Raw genomic sequence first — 20,225 nt, 5'->3', positions numbered from 1 at the left:
GGCGCAATCCAGAAAGTTGAAGCGCGGGTTAATTAACATGAGCACTTTACTCCATCATGTGAATGTGCCAGATATTTGACACATTTTTGTCATGTTGTTGCAAGTTTTAAAGTTGAGAGCAGAGAAATAGGCCTACACACTCTCTCTCTCTCTCTCTCTCTCTCTCTCTCTCACACACACACACACACACACACACACACACACAAACACATATATAACGCATATATATAATACAATTATGGCTATATTTATTTGCAACAGTTGTGTTAAGACATTTCTGTCTTAAGAACAGCTGATGGACACCGTGCTGAGTTGTCATGGGAACATCCCAGGTGAAGATAATGAGGAAGTTAGGCTTTCTAAACCGTGAATTTTTAGGGCCGTGATATTCAAATGACGATTGTTTTCAGCGCCACATTTATCAACGTCCGATCATTCGTACGATGGGATTGGCTGTATTCCAGTGTTTCATGAATCACACCTGAACCCTGTCTTAAGATGATTTCTGCGCTCGGATCTACGTTAGATTGATAAATGAGGCCCAATTAGTAAAGTAGACTATAAACGCAGGGCTCTTTCTGGAACTTAACAAACACTTCCTCTGAGATTCTGAAGACAACAATCTGAAAAGCAAGGTGAGTTTTTGGAACAGAAACCTACTGAATAACATTTGCGTTGTCTTTAAAATACACTAAGATTCCACAGTGTGCAGCATTTGAGTGCAGACATTTAACTTTACCTGCTTATTCATTTTTAGGTTGATTTTTCAAGTTCATCATGGCAATGCTGAGCAGTCTTCTGCTTCTTTTTGTTGTCTTCTCCATGGGGAATGCAGATGGTAACTAGAACATTTAATTGTTAACTCTTGCCAGTTTAAGTGCATTATGGGAATGTACAAGATTCTATTTACTGATATTTGCATGATTAATGAAGCATTTTCAGTGTTAAAGTACACTTTTTTTTTTTTTTTTTTTTTTTTTTTTTTTATATATATATATATATATTGCATATAATCACACAAACTTGAAATAATTAAAAATAAAAACGCTAAATATTACAAAATCCCCATTTAGGTAGTGAATCCACACTTGATTTTAGAAGATGTCCACGTGGATGGCAAAATTTTGGACGCCGGTGCTACAAGTACTTCTCTGAATCGGTTCCCTGGATCACAGCAGAGGTAATGTATTATACAACAAAGCTATTTGAACAACACCTTATATTATGTCTTTAAATAAATGGTTTGGTACAATGTATTGTGTTGATGTAAGACACTTTTGCTGCTATTGAGTTGGGATATGGGTAAGGCAGGTTTGATGGTTTGGTTAGGTTTAAGGGTGGGTTAACACTGGGTCAACAGAGTAATCCTAGATCTAATTACAGCTGTATTAATTGCTTGCATTTAAAATCAAATGATTGATTTAAATGTTAGTACAGATTAAGTGCTCTTAATATAAGTGGGAATGTTTCTTTGTTTGCAAATTACTAATGTTTAAAGCCATTTCTGCTTTCTACTAAAAAGATTATAATATTTTGTAATGACAAATCTGTCTCTTCAGAGAAACTGTCAATCTTTTGGTGCGAATCTCGCATCTGTGCATGATCAACCAGAGAATAATTTCCTGCTGAGTCTGTTGCGTGCTTCCACAAAAACTTGGGTTGGTGCTCATGATGGTGTACAAGTAAGTTCAATTGTGTGCCCTAAAGAAACCTATTTGTTTGTCTAAACTGAAATTTCTGCTTTAATCAAAGGCAAAGTTTCTAACGAAGATGGTTTGACTTCAAAGCTGAACTTAATTGGCTTGCGTCTGACTACAGTAGTGCACTTTTTGTATTTATTCTCTTCACTTAGGATGGAGAGTGGTTGTGGAGTGATGGAACTGTGTATGACTATACCAACTGGTGCTCTGGAGAACCTAACAATGCAGGTGGTCCTGAGAACTGTTTGGAGATCAACTGGACCTGTGAGTGCACTCATTTATTTTTATTTTTTTTAACTAATCTGCAATCCTATAATTTCATATCATACAGTAACATTAAATTACTTGTTTGGATTTCTCTATGGCTTAAGTTGAACACCACTGTAATGATCAACTGATTTCATTATTCCACCATACAGCTAACCGTTGCTGGAACGATGCATCCTGTTCAACCTCAAAGACCTATATTTGTGAGCTCCGTCAACCTGGTCCATATTGACTTTGTACTACATTTTCTGATCTTATCTTTGCAAAAATTGTTCTGAAATTCAATCTCTTAATTTTCTCTGAAACACACCTCAATTAATAAAGCATTGAATCAAGGCATGTGAATTGTGGACAATCAAATGCGTAGGCTATATTGTATAGCAAGGTTTGAGGATATGGTTCGTAGAATGGCATTTAATGATATCAGGGAAGGGGTTTAAGCAAGCGCACACAGTGGCTTCATTGACAAACACTAGAAGACATTTGTTTCCTACATTGGATTGTAAGTAACTGTTTTGTCTTATTAAAATATGCATCATGATCCTGGAATTCACCATGATCTTTATATGGTATTCTGGCTCAAGTCCAAAACCCCATGTTACTCTTTGATTTGTTGAATGTCACATGAATAATATAAATGTAGGCATATGTGAGTCTATTTTTGGAAAGAAAATATTGGTTGCAATCTACAGGGTTCCTACGCAGTTTAGAAGAGTATGGGATTTTGAGTAATTTCTAGGTATAGAAAAATATTTGCGTTTCCAGACTATTGCCCCTATTTAGTGTTCTATAATAGAAAATTAAGAATTTAATGAACGCACATTTATCATTGTGTTTTCATGGCAGCTGTTTAGTGATTGTCAAACACTAATTCAAGGTGCACTTTTTCATTATGCAAAAATGAAATGCATGGGTTTATGATATTCTTTGCACTGTATTACAGAGCCACTAAAAGGATCTTTGCAAAACTAAATATGCAGACTTTCGTGTGCGTATGAGAACATTAAACTTAGCATAGACAATGCACACTGAGCCACCTATTGCACCATCAGCCCATTTCATGGTGTGGTTTCTTGGCCGCCATAGTGTGTTAAAACAGTCTTTTGATAGACCCTTAAATTTGGCAAATAGGACAATGCACACAACCATATTGTGCCATGGTTTCTCCTCCACCACAGAGGATACATTAAATTGGACATTAGGCCTTGATATTAGAGGTACTACCCTAAGGAAAGCCAAATTTTGAGCGAATGGGCCTAGATTTCTATTAATTCATGTGCATATTTGCTCTTTTTCTTCATAGTAAGCTGGCAGGGATGCACAAAGGACATAGACTATAGTATATAAAACTAGAAATTGTGAAAAATCCTGTGCGCATGTGAATAGTTTCTCGAGGGCACGAAAAAGTTTCTTGTGTGCATGCAAAAGTCTGTATTTATACAATACTGTGCAAAAGTCTAAGGTACTTTAGTATTTTCACCCCCCAAAAATTGTTTTAAGCCAGTTATTTATATATTTTACTGTAGTGTGTCAGCTTACGTTTCCAAACATTCATTTGGCCATTTAATTGTAATAATCCAGTGAGATTTTTGTATGCTCAAGGAGTGACAAGAGCCGGTATGATCTGATCTCACCATCATTGACATGAAGAAACAGAAAAAAACTGAGACAGACTAAATCCAGAAGAACTACAGCAATGTCTCCAAGATGCTTAAAGAAACCTTCCTGCAAAGCTACATCACTGTGAGACGTTTTAGGCACTTGTGTAAAAATGCTGTAAAGTAAGGATGCTTTCCAAAATAATGTCATAAATAGATTTGATTTATCAATTAGCTTCTATTAACTGAATCAAATCAATATTTGGTGTGACCACCCTTTGCGTTTAAAACAGCTGTTGTCCAGGTACACTTGCAGTGTAGCTTTGTAGGAAAGTTTCTTCAAGTTTCTTGGAGACGTTGCCACAGTTCTTCTGGATTTAGTAGTTTTTTTCTGTTTCTTCATGTAATCCCAGATGGACTTGATGGAGGTGAGATCAGATCTTCGTGTGGAGCACTGGCTGTTGTCAGACTCCTTATGCATATAAAAATCTCACTGGATTATTACAATGGCAAAATAAATCTTTGGAAATGTAAACTGATATTTCCTACTGACACTACAGCAAAGGATTTAAAAAACTTAAAGGTCTTAAAAACAGTTTTAGGGGGTTAAAATACTAATTTTCTCATAATATACATTGTACATCACCATATTTTTCAATGATTCTCAAACTGATCGTCCGATGATTCAGTCTCTTTAAATCCTTCCTTTCCGCTGCCTGCTCTGCACTGATTGGCCAGACGGCCCAGTCTGTTGTGATTGGTCGACCACTTACAGCGCCTGTCGGAAGCTAAACACACATTACCATAAATTAACTTCAGCTCAGGAGGCTTCCTCAGTCCTCAGCGATTACACACTGTAAAGAAGTGTAAACCTCATTTAGTTTAGAAGCATTCGTCAAAAGCTTATACTGCTGTTGTATCGCTATGGTAATTTAACCAGACTTTTCACATCCTCATCCTTTGAAAGGGTTTACAAAGAGAATTTGCTTTTGCAGAGCAGAAAACAGCGTCCACTCGACATACACAACACAAACCAGCTACAGCGTTTGAGGGCGGGCCAAGTTGTTTGCGGGCGGACAACATAAAACGTAGGTGGGCATTAGGCAAATGTGTTACCCAGTGACGTGTAGCCGTCATGGAAGCACGGTTCGAATTCCTGACGACTCGTTTAGGCGGTTCAGAGTCGATTCAACTTTATTTATCGCATGCTCTTTCGTCTTCATAACTTTGCAGAAAGCTGTATTACACATTGCATGAAAGAGAATATTCGAAAAAGCATAATAGGGGGCACTTTAAATATGGTCTGCAAATATACAGAGAGGTTTGGAAATTTGAGTCTGGAAAAGTATGGAATTTTGAAATGGAAAATGTGTAGGAACCCTGAATCTAGGGCTCCCCCCACCTTCCAGCTTCATGAGGTCCCCTGTGGGTCCCTAATGCTAAATGCCCCGTTCTAAACTATAAGGTCGGTCGCCCTAAAATCAAACCAGGTAAAACATGACCAGCGCATATGAAGAGGTTAAGAGAACCTAAAATATAGTAAGATGGCATTCAACTTAAACGTACAATATGTCATTTTTTTCGCCGCTAGGGGTCGCTAACCTCTTACAATAACAAAGGCATAGTTTGATGACGCAACATTTGCTAAGAATTATGGATCTTGTCGTCAGTGTCAAGCCGACCGATCTAATAATGTTTATGGATGAGGAAATACATCGATGTTTTTATCATGACTGTGATATGAAGCAGGTCGGGTTTGGTAAGAGACAGCTATCAGCTCCACACGCGACGCGAGTCCCACGGATATAAAAGGAATATGGACATTTTACTCTACCACACTACACGCAAGTGCAGAATTACTACTCACAGGTCAGTTTATTAGACAAATTAAACTTGTGTGGTAACCCATCGCTGTTTCACTTGGTCTAACATTACACTATCACACTAAACTGCATTTGAATGTGTTGAAATTTATGTGTTAGTTTGTCTGTATGAGACTAGCAGTAAGCTAGATCAACATTAGAATAACATACAGATCATATTCTAACATTTTATCATTGTTGAACTATATAACATTGATTAGTTTTATGTAAATGTGCTCACCTGTTTAATAAAGTACATGTAGGAGCGGTCGAAGTCTCGGACGTGGAGCTCACGGCATCTCGAAAACACCGCGCTGATATTGATTCTCGTTTTAGTTCTCCTTTTTTATCCAAAGTCTGCTTGCCATGGTCCATAATGTTTGAACGAAACAACAACAGCGTGCAGATAGACATTACGAACTACACAGTTGTCCACGCCTGTCGCCTTGGTTACTATCAGAGGGCTCTGGTTACTATGGCAGTATGAGCGGAAACCAGGGAGAACGCGGATATGACGCCATTGACGGCGACAAAACGGAAATAAAGAAACGGTACGTGTCTTCGAATTAAATTACAAATTTCTCCTGGTTTGAAAGTTGTTGGAAACAGTCGGGATAATTTAAGTACACAACTAAAAAATATATATAACATAGATATAGTGATTTTTGCTATTTTTAAAGCAAAAAAATTTACATATTGTACCTTTAACAGTATAACAAGGGCTTAGACACAGTCACACTGACACGCGTTTTAATTCTACAGCTGCAGTCACAGTTTCGATTTCAAATGTCATTATTTGCAGCTAAAAAGTCCATAACTAGGCTATTTTTTATGTATGATGTGCCATTCTAACCTTTAAAACTTTGCATTTGCATGAACTGTTGTTTAAACTAATGTTCAATGTTTTTAGAAGTGAAACTACAACCACACTTTTTAATAAATAGCCTATATCAGCTCAAAATGGTACATTTGTATTTTAGTCCAGGTGATGTGACATCGCAAAAACGTGTTGTGGCGGCCATTTTACTTTCCGCCTTGACCAAATTTAGTATTTTGTATCATATCTCCCGATTCAAACATGATAACATGTCAAATGTGATGTCTACCCCTATGTTTTGATGGTGAATGATTACAATGATACCATATACAGCATCATAAACCGTTCAGGTGAGTAGTTAATGGTTAATTCAGTGACATTGTGAGACGGATTACAATGAAATCACAGAATCTGAGAAGATGCAGAATGAAATTAAGCATTTTTCATGTACTCTTAATTAACAATCGCAAGCGCATGAGCAAAACAATGCTACAATGAAGGGAGATTGAGGAGCAGTTGGTCTGATGCAAAAGCAGGATTCCCTCTGTCGCTGGACTGTGCTGGACCAGAAGTGTCTCGTCTAATTGATGAGTTTGAAAATGCCATGGAGTTCAGCAATAAGGGTGTCTCTGAAAACAGACATCATGAATAGGCCAAAAATAGTTTGACGTGATTGAGGAAATGGGAACCCCTTCGCAGAGGACAGCAACAACCTTCTGAAGCTGGACTCAAGAGAATGAGCAGACCAAGAGCAGTACAAACTCTTTGTTACAGAGATGCAGGGCACGAAACCCATCACCACCCCTTTGAAAAGGAACAAGCTCTTTCTTATTAAAACAGCTCCAATAAGAGGACAGTCCAAGACAAAACTCACTGAAAAATGACTATTTTCCACACTCTACATCACCTGTCAGACCCGTGATGGGAACCTAGAAAACTTCTTCAGACACGAAAATCAGGCCTACCTTCCATCACTCTCTCATGTACCCCTTTTCCACCAAGGCAGAGCTGGTGCTGGTTCGGAGCCAGAGCCTAGTTTCAAATCGGTTCTTTGTTTTTCCACCGCCAAAGCACCAGCTCCGAACCAGTAAAACTGGTTCTTAAGTAGCACCAAATCATTGCAGGGTCTAGAACGGAGCCAAGAAAGAACCGCTTGCGTCAGAGGCTGGGGGCGGGGTTACCGTGGCCAACAAGACTGAAGAGAAACTTGTGCCCGCCATTTTCAAATAGCAGCTAATCGAGCTAACAGCAGCTAAACACGATGGACGCGATCTAAAATATAAATCTAAGGCTAAAGTCGGCATCTTTTTGTTAAAAATAAATGTTATGTACATGCCGTTACTCTCGCTTGTAATCTCCGTCTGTACTAATGGCGAGCCGCGCGAACACGTTGGATCCGCCGTGTTTGGATGCCGATGTAGGTCCGCAAAGCCATGAACATCAATAGCAAAGCAACGTGCGCCATTGTTGATGATGTGTTTGTGTTTGGCGCCGCCACGCTAACGTTGCTGAAAAGATGAGACGTAGCTGTGACGTAAGACCTGGCTCTGCGTTGGCTCTTTTAGCCTGTGGAAAAGCAAACCGGTTCTTTGGAGGCTTGTCAGTCGAACCAACTCCGAACCGGCACTAGCTCTAGCTCCGAACCAGCACCTGGTTCTTGTTGGTGGAAAAGGGGTAATGGTGGACTACGCTCTGGAAACAAGGCTGATCTGTGTAACAATATTAGCTCAAAGGGGAAATATTAATAATAACTCATAATTACCAATTATGATTAATTATTAATATTTGGGTCAGTTAATTAGATTAACTTGAGGTAGCTAAATCAATATTACAATCAATTAATCAGTTCCAACGAACTCTTTTGATTATTCATTTATTCTAAGAAAAGTGTATCTTTCATGGCCACCGAAAAATTATTATTTCTTAACATGTACAGCACTTAGAGCATGTAACAAGATCAAGATCGTAAAATGGACTTTGTTGCAAGCAGAGGATCAGAAACCAAATACATATTGTGCACAAGTTTTATTAACTAACTAACTCACAAACATAACTAAAACTAAACAAACATACATACATTCATACATACATACATGCATAGGTAAAATGGTGAGTGATATGGAACCGGAAACAGGAAATGGAACTATGGCAAAGGTCTATTTAACTATGAAAAGAACCATCGGCTTACCATTTTCAGAGCACCGCATTAAATTGATACTTGCATGGTCTGTGCAGTCTACAAATCTTGAAGTGGTTGAAAATTGAGTTCGTTGATGTTCGAGACGTTGAAAATTGAGTTCGTTGTGAGTGTCAAATGTCACTGTATAAGTTGCAATCGTTTTCTTCTCTGCTGGATGGAGAAGATATGATGAACTTGCATGGTGGTTTCGACGCTGTTGTGGTTGAGAGAGAGTCTTCTCTCTCCTGAGTGAGCACATGGCTGTTGTGAGTTGAAGCCTGCAGCCCGGGGGCCTGATGAGGCCACGCTGGACAGCATGGCATCCTGAATGCAGCAAGAAGGCCAAGAGTTGATCGTTGCCCATTCAGTGATGGTAAGGTTGTAGTTTTCTGGATTGAAGAAAAGGCAGTCTGACTCCCTTTGGGAGCATGAAGGCATAGCAGGTGGTGCTCAGGCCTGCTGGGGCCCTTGGGAAGAAGCAGAGGCCAGAGAGAAGAGCTAAGAGAGGGCGGTCACTGTGGACTGTCTCTAATAAAGCCTGAGAAAGGCCCCACCTCTCCGGGTTTGCTTGACCAATGAGAAGGGTGGACTTTCTGGCGGGAGTTTCTTCTGTGGGGAAGATTTATGACGCAATCTCAAGTGTGGTTAGACATCTGCCTTACCTCTTTTCTGTTCATTAAAGGAGTCATAATGTAGAAATTTCACTTTTCCACGAGAATCAATGTATGTTATGATTGCATAATGATTGTAAACTGGCCGGGAAGCCGATATTTAAAAGTGAAGCGTTTGTTTACCTCAGGGTTTGTAAAATAGGCCACGTGCACGCGCACGAAAAAACGAGATTTTGATTTCTTCCCCCTCTTGACGTCAAGACGGGGGAGGATATACCAAATATGGACACCGCAAACCTATGCCGCGGGAAGCCCGCCCCTCTCCCCCTCAGATTCAGTTTAGTCGACTCGAGAAAGATGGAGAAACCGAGTGCACACCTGAGATGCTCTGTGGTTGACTGCCACAAACAACATGCAAATGTGTTTTATCTACCAAAAACGGACGAAACTATCAGGGAACAGTGGAGGAAATTCATTTTTAATGACACTGTCCCAACAACTCTTTCAAGTGGCGTATCGTTAGGTGTGTGCGCTAAACATTTTACACCGAAATCATTTACAAATTTGGGGCAATATCAGGCGAACTTGGCCTCGAAGCTCCGTTTGGGAAAAGGTGCCATCCCAACCATCAGGGACTTGCCAGAAATTGAAAAGGTAAGACTGTGTTTTTATTGCTCTACTGTGGTTAACAAATAGCAGCTAACTGCTAATGCGGCTATTGTATGTAACGTTACCTTCGAGGTAAACACGGGGAATGGACTCTACGAATGCTAGCCACATCTTTCCACTTTGTTTTACACTAGCAGCTACAGTAGTGACGGTACAGGAGTCCATGCTCAGTGGCTAAAACTGTTTAAATGCAAGTATGAAAACAATATACCACTAAACATTATTAGCCAAACTCATGCAAAACATGCAGTTTGAAAATAGCTTTCAGTTAGTGGGGCTTCTGTAAGAATGTATCTGGAAATGGTGTATTTTTTCTACGACCAATCAACGCGCCCCTCATTTGCATTATTATAATGACCGTCCACGACAGCCAAAACATCGCATCAGATCTCGCGAGACAATAATGCCTTTAGAAATAAGGGTCTGAGGGGCTCTGTGTTGATCTTTTTTAGAAGTGCCTGAAAGACTATAATAGAGCATTGGGTATCCAAGGTAACACAACATTATGACTCCTTTAATGTTCAGATAGATATAACAAACCCACAATGCATTCTAAGAGAAGGTCATTAAATGAGGATTAATTAGATAGGAGACATGATACAGGTAAGGTTACATTGACCGTTGGTTGGTTGTATAATAAAATACATACCATAGTATATACATAATAGTACACAAGACAGTCAATCATTCACACAGTTTCTGGGATGCATGTTCCTTTATAGATCAGTTCGTCTATGATTAATGAACCAAAGTCTGTATTAAAGATTGTTTCTGTCTTCCCATTGTCTCTCTCTTGAGCATGTGGTCACATTCTTTTACACCCATAAAACCAACTTATCTGATCGTGGTAGGACCTTCTTGCCCTGTTTGGGGGATGGGACCACAGATCCCAGAGTGAAGTTTAAAGATTTTTTTGGTACATATACCAAATAATTGTGTCTGATTTGTCTCAGTCGTTACATCTGTTAAGTTGCCTAGAAAACATTATAAGCAGTGCCTAGGGCTCCAGAAAAAAAATAAAAAAAATTAAAGGGCCATTGGCTCCTATAAGGGAATTTTTTTTTTTAAAGTGGTGTCCCTATTATGGTTTTTCAAATATTCCCCTTTATGCAGTGTGTAATATAGCTGTTTGTGAATGTAAACATTCTGCAAAGTTGTAAAGTCGAAAGTGCACGATAAATAAAGTTATTGTCTCCCAAAAGAAAGAATCGACTCTGAACCGACTAAACAAGTTGTTTGTATTTCGAATCCTACTGCTTTACGGTTCTACAGTACGTCACTAGAAAAAACATTTGCATAATGCCCGCCTATGTTGTATGTTGTCCGCCACGAACAACTTGACCAGCCCTCAAACTTCATTTTACTGATTTCAACGCGGGATTTGCAAAACGCTTGCTCTTGAAATATGGGTCAGAACCAAGTTTGCAGGTATACAACCTGTAAGTATGAATAATTATTGATGTATATATTTTCTACCGGATGTTCAAAATACGTAGTTTTGTGTTTTATATTGTGTACGTTTCTGGCTAACCAGCTAACTCACGTTATTACTGTCTTACTGAAATGCTTCTGCTAATCAGTCATGATTAGGTATCACAATTACCTAAAACTGTGTCTATTAATGCAGATTGTCTGTCGTTCTTACTCCTCTGAGTAAAGATGGAGCAAGATTCACATTAGTGCTGGGCACCGTTATTGATACCGCATATGCACTGCAATAAATTAGAAATATACACATGGGTTTGTTGATGGACATACACTTGTTAATGCTGATGGTGAGGAATTACAGCTGCAACATCTCATAATGTTCCATAACTGAGCAGCGTATCACTGAGAAACGTCCTGCTCAAGTTGTCCTTGCGATGGAGGTTCGGGTTGAATAACTCGTTCCTCCAATGTATCATCATCGGACTTGCACTCGGACTGTATATAATATATAAATCTTTATAGTAAGAATTTAGTAGGTTTTATATTATTTTATATTATTTCATTAAGTTGCAGAGCTTGTTTTGTGGAATGAGACATGTAGATTAATATTATTTTCTTAATTTACATGTTTTGTTTTGTGGAATGAGATATACAATGGAAATGTGAGTATTGGTTTTTTTTTTTGTGGCAGTGTCGCTTAAAACATGGAAGCTGCACCAGAACTAGTCCAATTCCATGCCTTCACACAAACTGTTTGTGTTCATTCAAATTTAATTTGATTAATTATTTAATGCATTAAAGATGAATTTAACAAGAAATCATTCCCAACATGTTGATGCAAACCAGACAATTATCCCTTTAACACATTAACCAAAAGCCATATATGAGAACTGAGCTGGACGATGACATCACGGTTTTCTCCAGAGCGGCTATATATATATATTAACTAAATTAATAACTTTTTTACAACAAAAATGAAACATCACTGAGCTTACTTAAACTGGACTGTAACGCTATTTTCTTCTGGAGACAAACTTTGTTGCATTATTTTTCTGTTATCTCTGTAAAGCTGCTTTGAAACAATCTGTATTGTAAAAAGCGCTATATAAATAAATGTGACTTGACTTGATTCATATAGCAGCCTAGTCATAACTCATAAACTCCTATTCAGCAATATATGATTTGGAAACAAGAAACAAACTACAAAATAAAAGACATGAAACAAAACCCAAAACCAAACTGACATTATCTCTTTGGCGCAATCCAGAAAGTTGAAGCGCGGGTTAATTAACATGAGCACTTTACTCCATCATATAAATGTGCCAGATATTTGACACATTTTTTGTCATGTTGTTGCAAGTTTTAAAGTTGAGAGCAGAGAAATAGGCCTACACACTCTCTCTCTCTCTCTCTCTCTCTCACACACACACACACACACACACACACAAACACATATAGGCTATAACGCATATATATATAATACAATTATGGCTATATTTATTTGCAACAGTTGTGTTAAGACATTTCTGTCTTAAGAACAGCTGATGGACACCGTGCTGAGTTGTCATGGGAACATCCCAGGTGAAGATAATGAGGAAGTTAGGCTTTCTAAACCGTGAATTTTTAGGGCCGTGATATTCAAATGACGATTGTTTTCAGCGCCACATTTATCAACATCCGATCATTCGTACGATGGGATTGGCTGTATTCCAGTGTTTCATGAATCACACCTGAACCCTGTCTTAAGATGATTTCTGCGCTCGGATCTACGTTAGATTGATAAATGAGGCCCAATTAGTAAAGTAGACTATAAACGCAGGGCTCTTTCTGGAACTTAACAAACACTTCCTCTGAGATTCTGAAGACAACAATCTGAAAAGCAAGGTGAGTTTTTGGAACAGAAACCTATTGAATAACATTTGCGTTGTCTTTAAAATACACTAAGATTCCACAGCGTGCAGCATTTGAGTGCAGACATTTAACTTTACCTGCTTATTCATTTTTAGGTTGATTTTTTTTCAAGTTCATCATGGCAATGCTGAGCAGTCTTCTGCTTCTTTTTGTTGTCTTCTCCATGGGGAATGCAGATGGTAACTAGAACATTTAATTGTAAAAACTCTTGCCAGTTTAAGTGCATTATGGGAATGTACAAGATTCTATTTACTGATATTTGCATGATTAATGAAGCATTTTCAGTGTTGAAGTACACTTTTTTTTTTTTTTTTTTTTTTTTTTTTTTTTTTTTTTTTTCAGATAATCACACAAACTTGAAATAATTAAAAATAAAAATGCTAAATATTACAAAATCCCCATTTAGGTAGTGAATCCACACTTGATTTTAGAAGATGTCCACGTGGATGGCAAAATTTTGGACGCCGGTGCTACAAGTACTTCTCTCAATCGGTTCCCTGGATCACAGCAGAGGTAATGTATTATACAACAAAGCTATTTGAACAACACCTTATATTATGTCTTTAAATAAATGGTTTGGTACAATGTATTGTGTTGATGTAAGACACTTTTGCTGCTATTGAGTAGGGATATGGGTAAGGTTAGGGACAGGTTTGATGGTTAGGTTTAAGGGTGGGTTAACACTGGGTCAACAGAGTAATCCTAGATCTAATTACAGCTGTATTAATTGCTTGCATTTAAAATCAAATGATTGATTTAAATGTTAGTACAGATTAAGTGCTCTTAATATAAGTGGGAATGTTTCTTTGTTTGCAAATTACTAATGTTTAAAGCCATTTCTGCTTTCTACTAAAAAGATTATAAGATTTTGTAATGACAAATCTGTCTCTTCAGAGAAACTGTCAATCTTTTGGTGCGAATCTCGCATCTGTGCATGATCAACCAGAGAATAATTTCCTGCTGAGTCTGTTGCGTGCTTCCACAAAAACTTGGGTTGGTGCTCATGATGGTGTACAAGTAAGTTCAATTGTGTGCCCTAAAGAAACCTATTTGTTTGTCTAAACTGAAATTTCTGCTTTAATCAAAGGCAAAGTTTCTAATGAAGATGGTTTGACTTCAAAGCTGAACTTAATTGGCTTGCGTCTGACTACAGTAGTGCACTTTTTGTACTCATTCTCTTCACTTAGGACGGAGAGTGGTTGTGGAGTGATGGAACTGTGTATGACTATACCAACTGGTGCTCTGGAGAACCTAACAATGCAGGTGGTCCTGAGAACTGTTTGGAGATCAACTGGACCTGTGAGTGCACTCATTTTTTTTTCTTTTTTTTTTTTTTAACTAATCTGCAATCCTATAATTTCATATCATACAGTAACATTAAATGCCTTGTTTGGATTTCTCTATGCCTTAAGTTGAACACCACTGTAATGATCAACTGATTTCATTATTCCACCATACAGCTAACCGTTGCTGGAACGATGCATCCTGTTCAACCTCAAAGACCTATATTTGTGAGATCCGTCAACCTGGTCCATATTGACTTCGTACTACATTTTCTGATCTTATCTTTGCAAAAAAATTTCTGAAATTCAATCTCTTAATTTTCTCTGAAACACTCCTCAATTAATAAAGCATTGAATCAAGGCATGTGAATTGTGGACAATCAAATAAATGTGTATATTGTATAGCAAGGTTTGAGGATATGGTTTGTAGAATGACAAAACACTAGAAGACATTTGTTTCCTACATTGGACTGTATGTAACTCTTTGTTTTGTCTTATTAAAATATGCATCATGATCCTGGAATTCACCATGGTCTTTACATGGTATTCTGGCTCAAGTTCAAAACCCCATGTTACTCTTTGATTTGAACGTCACGTGAATAATGTAAACGTAGGCATATGTGAGTCTATTTTTGGAAAGAAAATATTGGTTGCAATCTACAGGGTTCCTGCGCAGTTTAGAAAAGTATGGGATTTTAATTAAGTATGGAAAAATATTTGCCTTTCCAGACTATTGCCCCTATTTAGTGTTCTATAATAGAAAATTAAGAATTAATTTATCATTGTGTTTTCATGGCAGCTGTTTAGTGATTGTCAAGCACAAATTAATTCAAGGTGCACTTTTTCATTATGCAAAAATGAAATGCATGGGTTTCTTATGATATTCTTTGCACTGTATTACAGAGCCACTAAAAGGATCTTTGCAAAACTAAATATGCAGAATTTTGGACTTTTAGTGAAGTTAACACTAACTTCTAATTCACTAACTTACTGATTTATTCACTCTTCGCTCAAAGCACATGAATAAGAAATAGAGTCTCCGCCCACCTAAAACTCCGCAACGCATGAGAATACACATGTGCAGTGGTAGCCTATAGCTACAGATTTAAATCTTGGTAAATAGACGTATCAAAACTATGTTTTAAATTTTTTATTTAGGCTAATTTAGTTATTAATTCACTATTAGATATTTCTAGCCTAATATTTTCAAGCATCTGTCCACACACACTCATGGATGAACGTCTTAACTTTTACGACATCACAGAGAGAGAGCATCACTTTGTACCATGCTGTGTTATGCCTAGATAACGAGAAATTATCTCTTGTGAACTCTGAATGGCATTGTGAGCTTTGGGTGATTCTGTAAACTGAAAAAATTGTTGGCCATGGTAATCTTTAATCAAAGTCTGAAAAGCGGCTTCCGGTCTGGAAATGGCGTTTCTTTTCTGATGACGTCAGTTTGACGGCTTAACCACTCCTTAAACCGTCTGCTATGAGCAGAGATGGAGAGGAGGAGCGCTAAAGTAAAACCCTGCCCTCTGTTCAATATTCCCTTTCACTTGGAAATACGTCACAACACTGGAGAAAAGTCGTTTTGCAACTTCCGGTTCACGGGGACTTTAAAAAACATTATTACAACTCTTTGCTTTACAAAAACTGTAATTACACTAAAACAAGACAAAAATTTCATTTACCCCTACAGTAGTCATATAGTTATTTCTTTATTTTTATTCTGTATTTTTACAGACTTAAAACCATGATGCTTCAAAGTATGGATTAGAAGTAGGCTAGTTGAAGACACAAACGATTTTGAACATTTATACATTTGTGTGTTGCAAAAGCTGAAGTCTATCTTCTTTAAATAAAGATTCACCTTTATTTATGCTTTAATTTCTTTAAAACAATCTGGTGACCTGCATTATTTCTGTGATTACTTGATTAGTAATATTGCGAGAGGTTTCCTCACACGTATAAAAACTCTTTAGATGTGTTTGTGACAAACACAACATCTTCACTTAGAAGACTTTTTTTAAATGTATGGCTGATCCTTTTTCTTCTGACAAACTTACATTTCATATTAATTACCTGAGGCGTTTAACAACCACAGGAAATGCATGTTGATTTCTAAGTTTCAGGCATAGTGCAAACATGCAATGTTCGAGAAAGCTTATATTGGTGTAATCTTTGTGAGATCTCACCCACAAACGCAAAACTTTGTGTTGGGTGATCCACGCATAGCTTTACTGAAAGAAAATATTATGGAAGTCATTTTCAAACTGTAATTATACCATATTTTATATATTAATATTATGGTTCCATGTTGCTTTAAAGTTTTGTTTGTTTGTTATTAACTAATACCTGTAACATCCTGCACAAATGACAGAAACATATGAGCTAAGGAGTTAAGGATGTTCATTAATCCCAAATAAACAGATAATGGAATGTTCACAATCTACAATGTTAGATATTCTCCTACTCATGTGTGTAAATAGTTGTGCTTAAATCTTTGGGTGTATTTTTACACGCCAACATATTTTGTCACACCGTAGTGATGCAAAGTACCACACTCTTGTAAAGCCTATGGACTAACTTTAAAACATCATCTTTATACAGAATCACACGTGTCCAAAACATCCGTGTAAGATTCAAAAGACCAAATCTCTAAGAAAAGAGGGCTGAAAAGCATCGTTTATAATAAATACACAAAAGTTTCCAAATTATGGTTTTATTACTCCGCTAGATTTAGTCATCTTGTTCAGATATCACAATGCTGTTTCACATATTGTGTAGGCTATGTTGGACTGTATGTTGGACATTCTGATGAAACATAAGACTGCAAATCGACTCATCATTCATGTGGGGAAGAATGATATTCATAAAGAGCAGTCAGAACTCCTTAAGAAGGATTTCCATGAGCTTTTTGAAACACTTAAAAGACTGAAAGTTCAAACATTCATCAGTGGACCTCTCCCAGCAAGAGGAACAAACAGGTTTTCACGGTTACTTGGGCTTAATACGTGGCTGCAAAAAACCTGCAATATAAAAGGAGTAAACTTCATTGACAATTTCAATCTTTTCTGGAGTCAGAGACAACTATTTCATCAGGATGGCCATCACCCAAACAAACTTGGTTCAAGAGTGTTAAAGGACAATATCTACTTCTCCCTCAATCATCCTTCTGCAGTTTGTGCCAATCCACTCAATCTGAACGGCACACACACACCTGGACACAGTACGAATGACCACAGGACTTCACATCAGCAGCAAAATGGACATGATAACACCACTCCGCCACAACAACCTCTGCTCACGGACACAATCTCAGCAGAGCCCTGCACACAGAGCTCACCACAGACAGACATATCAGAACTGCTTGAAGATTCAGCACCCAAGGACGAATTCCTGGAAAACAGCCAGGGAAGCCAGGACAGCATATTACAGCCTCCGAAGACACCAGAGCAACAGCCCCTTTCACCAGACACGTTTTCCCTCTCCCCAGCATCGCCACATCTGTGCTTCTCACAGAAAATGGAAGAACTGGTGTATGCTGGAACCAGACTATCCCACTCTTTTGCTGCAAGCCCCCAGATACCAACCAAAAAAAGACAGGCACCATTACCACCAAAGCCTGCGGGCCCAGCTCGCCCTCCCCCTCCTCCTGTGAGAGCTCTTCGGCCTCTGCCACAACGCCAGGGTGAAACTCAACAGCAACTTGGTTGGAGAAACTCAACAGCAGTGCAAAATATGAAAAGACAATGCAGAAAAGTAGAGCGCATGTGGCGGAAGACAAAACTTGTAGTCCATTATAACATCTACAAAGACAGCATCCATGCTTTCAATATGGAACTAGGCAAAGCTAGACAGACTCAAACATTATAAACAGTCATTTAAACAACACACGCACTCTTTTTGCTACTGTAGAGAGACTGACAAACCCTCCAAGCCAGATTCCCAGTGAAATGCTCTCAGACAACAAGTGCAGTGAGTTTGCTTCTTTCTTCTCTGAGAAAATCAATAATATCAGAAAGGTGATCAGCACATCCTTGAGTTGCACTGGGGTCAGACAGATCAAACCACCTGAGAAAGTAGCTACTATGTCTGACTTCAAAGAAATTGATGGCAAAATTTTGGAAGAAACTGTACAGCACCTTAAAACATCAACCTGCGCTCTTGACACACTTCCCACATCATTTTTCAAAAGTGTGTTAAACAGTTTAGAAGCAGATCTTCTAGAAGTGGTAAATGCTTCACTTCTCTCTGGGAGTTTTCCAAACTCCCTGAAAACTGCAGTTGTCAAGCCCCTCCTGAAAAAGAACAATCTGGATAAGACCATATTAGGCAACTATAGGCCGATCTCAAATCTTCCTTTCATAGGCAAGATAATTGAGAAAGTTGTCTTCAATCAGCTGAACAAATTCTTAAGCTCGAATGGATACTTTGACAATTTTCAATCTGGTTTCCGACCGCACCACAGCACAGAGACAACAAGTGCAGTGAGTTTGCTTCTTTCTTCATACACCAGTTCTTCCGCTCATAAAGATAATAAACAATATTCGCTTAAATACTGATTCAGGCAAATTATCGGTGCTGGTACTTCTCGACCTTAGTGCTGCATTTGACACTGTCGATCATAACATACTTCTGGACAGGCTGGAAAACTGGGTGGGGCTTTCTGGGATAGTCCTAAAATGGTTCAGGTCATACTTAGATGGGAGAGGTTATTATGTGAGTATAGGAGATCATAAGTCTGAGTGGACATCCATGACATGCGGAGTCCCTCAAGGCTCAATTCTTGCGCCACTCCTGTTCAACCTGTATATGCTCCCACTGAGCCAAATAATGAGAAAGAACCAAATTGCTTACCACAGCTATGCAGACGACACACAGATTTACTTAGCCCTATCACCTAACGATTACAGCCCCATTGACTCCCTGTGCCAATGCATCGATGAAGTCAACAGTTGGATGTGTCAAAACTTTCTTCAGTTAAACAAAGACAAAACTGAAGTCATTGCTTTTGGAAACAAAGATGAAGTTCTCAAGGTGAACGCATACCTTCACTCTAGGGGTCAAACAACCAAAAATCAAGTCAGGAATCTTGGTGTGACACTAGAGTCAGACCTTAGTTTCAGTAGTCATGTCAAAGCAATAACTAAATCAGCATACTATCATCTGAAAAATATTTGCAAGAATTAGATGCTTTGTTTCCAGACAAGACCTAGAGAAACTTGTTCATGCTTTCATCACCAGCAGGGTGGATTATTGTAATGGACTCCTCACTGGCCTTCCCAAAAAGACCATAAGACAGTTGCAGCTCATACAGAACGCTGCCGCCAGGATTCTGAGCAGAACCAGAAAATATGAACATATCACACCAGTCCTCAGGTCTTTACACTGGCTCCCAGTTAGATTTAGGATTGATTTTAAAGTATTATTACTGGTATATAAATCATTCAATGGCCTATAGGACCTCAATACATTGCAGATATGCTCACTGAATATAAACCCAACAGATCACTCAGATCACTAGGATCATATCAGCTAGAAATACCAAGGGTTCACTCTAAGCATGGCGAGTCCGCTTTTAGCTATTATGCCAGCCGCAGCTGGAACCAGCTTCCAGAGGAGATCAGACGTGCTCCTACAGTAGTCACATTCAAATCCAGACTCAAAACACATCTGTTTAGCTATGCATTTAATGAATGAGCACTGTGCCGCTGTTCGTCCGACTGTTTGTACTGTACTGTATTTTATTTTTTATTTTTCTAAACTGTTTTAATTATTCTTATTTCTTTTTATTATTTTAATTTCTTCTATGTAAAGCACTTTGAATTGCCATTGTGTATGAAATGTGCTATATAAATAAACTTGCCTTGCCTTGCCTTGCCTTGCCTATGTGT

General features: G+C 38.3%; 2 protein-coding genes across 2 annotated transcripts; both read left to right on the top strand.

The window, feature by feature from the left end:
- The first annotated feature begins 560 nt into the window (after window positions 1-560).
- LOC311278412 (ladderlectin-like) lies at window positions 561-2,306 on the top strand. The gene is made up of 6 exons (XM_084389220.1): window positions 561-635; window positions 758-838; window positions 1,074-1,180; window positions 1,560-1,682; window positions 1,853-1,964; window positions 2,120-2,306. The coding sequence occupies exons 2-6, from the start codon at window positions 778-780 to the stop codon at window positions 2,197-2,199; spliced, it is 483 nt and encodes a 160-aa protein (XP_084245346.1). The 5' UTR covers window positions 561-635; window positions 758-777; the 3' UTR covers window positions 2,200-2,306.
- A 10,649-nt stretch (window positions 2,307-12,955) lies between these two features.
- LOC311286219 (ladderlectin-like) lies at window positions 12,956-14,921 on the top strand. Its single transcript, XM_084402333.1, has 6 exons — window positions 12,956-13,015; window positions 13,138-13,221; window positions 13,449-13,555; window positions 13,937-14,059; window positions 14,230-14,341; window positions 14,503-14,921. Exons 2-6 carry the CDS (start codon window positions 13,161-13,163, stop codon window positions 14,580-14,582), a joined length of 483 nt encoding a protein of 160 aa, XP_084258459.1. The 5' UTR covers window positions 12,956-13,015; window positions 13,138-13,160; the 3' UTR covers window positions 14,583-14,921.
- The last annotated feature ends 5,304 nt before the right edge of the window (window positions 14,922-20,225 follow it).

This window comes from Rutilus rutilus, assembly GCF_951802725.1.
Source record: "Rutilus rutilus genome assembly, chromosome: 2".
Classification (NCBI taxonomy): domain Eukaryota; kingdom Metazoa; phylum Chordata; class Actinopteri; order Cypriniformes; family Leuciscidae; genus Rutilus; species Rutilus rutilus.
Note: the sequence above shows the minus strand (reverse complement) of the source record. Positions and strands in the feature narration are given on the sequence as shown.

Bases quoted from the DNA above. Each gene is read 5' to 3' on its own strand.
- LOC311286219 (XM_084402333.1), top strand. From the start codon at position 13,161: ATGGCAATGCTGAGCAGTCTTCTGCTTCTTTTTGTTGTCTTCTCCATG. The intron at 14,060-14,229 runs GTAAGTTCAATT...CTCTTCACTTAG, and splicing joins GTGCTCATGATGGTGTACAA to GACGGAGAGTGGTTGTGGAG. The intron at 14,342-14,502 runs GTGAGTGCACTC...TCCACCATACAG, and splicing joins TTTGGAGATCAACTGGACCT to CTAACCGTTGCTGGAACGAT.
- LOC311278412 (XM_084389220.1), top strand. From the start codon at position 778: ATGGCAATGCTGAGCAGTCTTCTGCTTCTTTTTGTTGTCTTCTCCATG. The intron at 1,181-1,559 runs GTAATGTATTAT...CTGTCTCTTCAG, and splicing joins TTCCCTGGATCACAGCAGAG to AGAAACTGTCAATCTTTTGG. The intron at 1,683-1,852 runs GTAAGTTCAATT...CTCTTCACTTAG, and splicing joins GTGCTCATGATGGTGTACAA to GATGGAGAGTGGTTGTGGAG.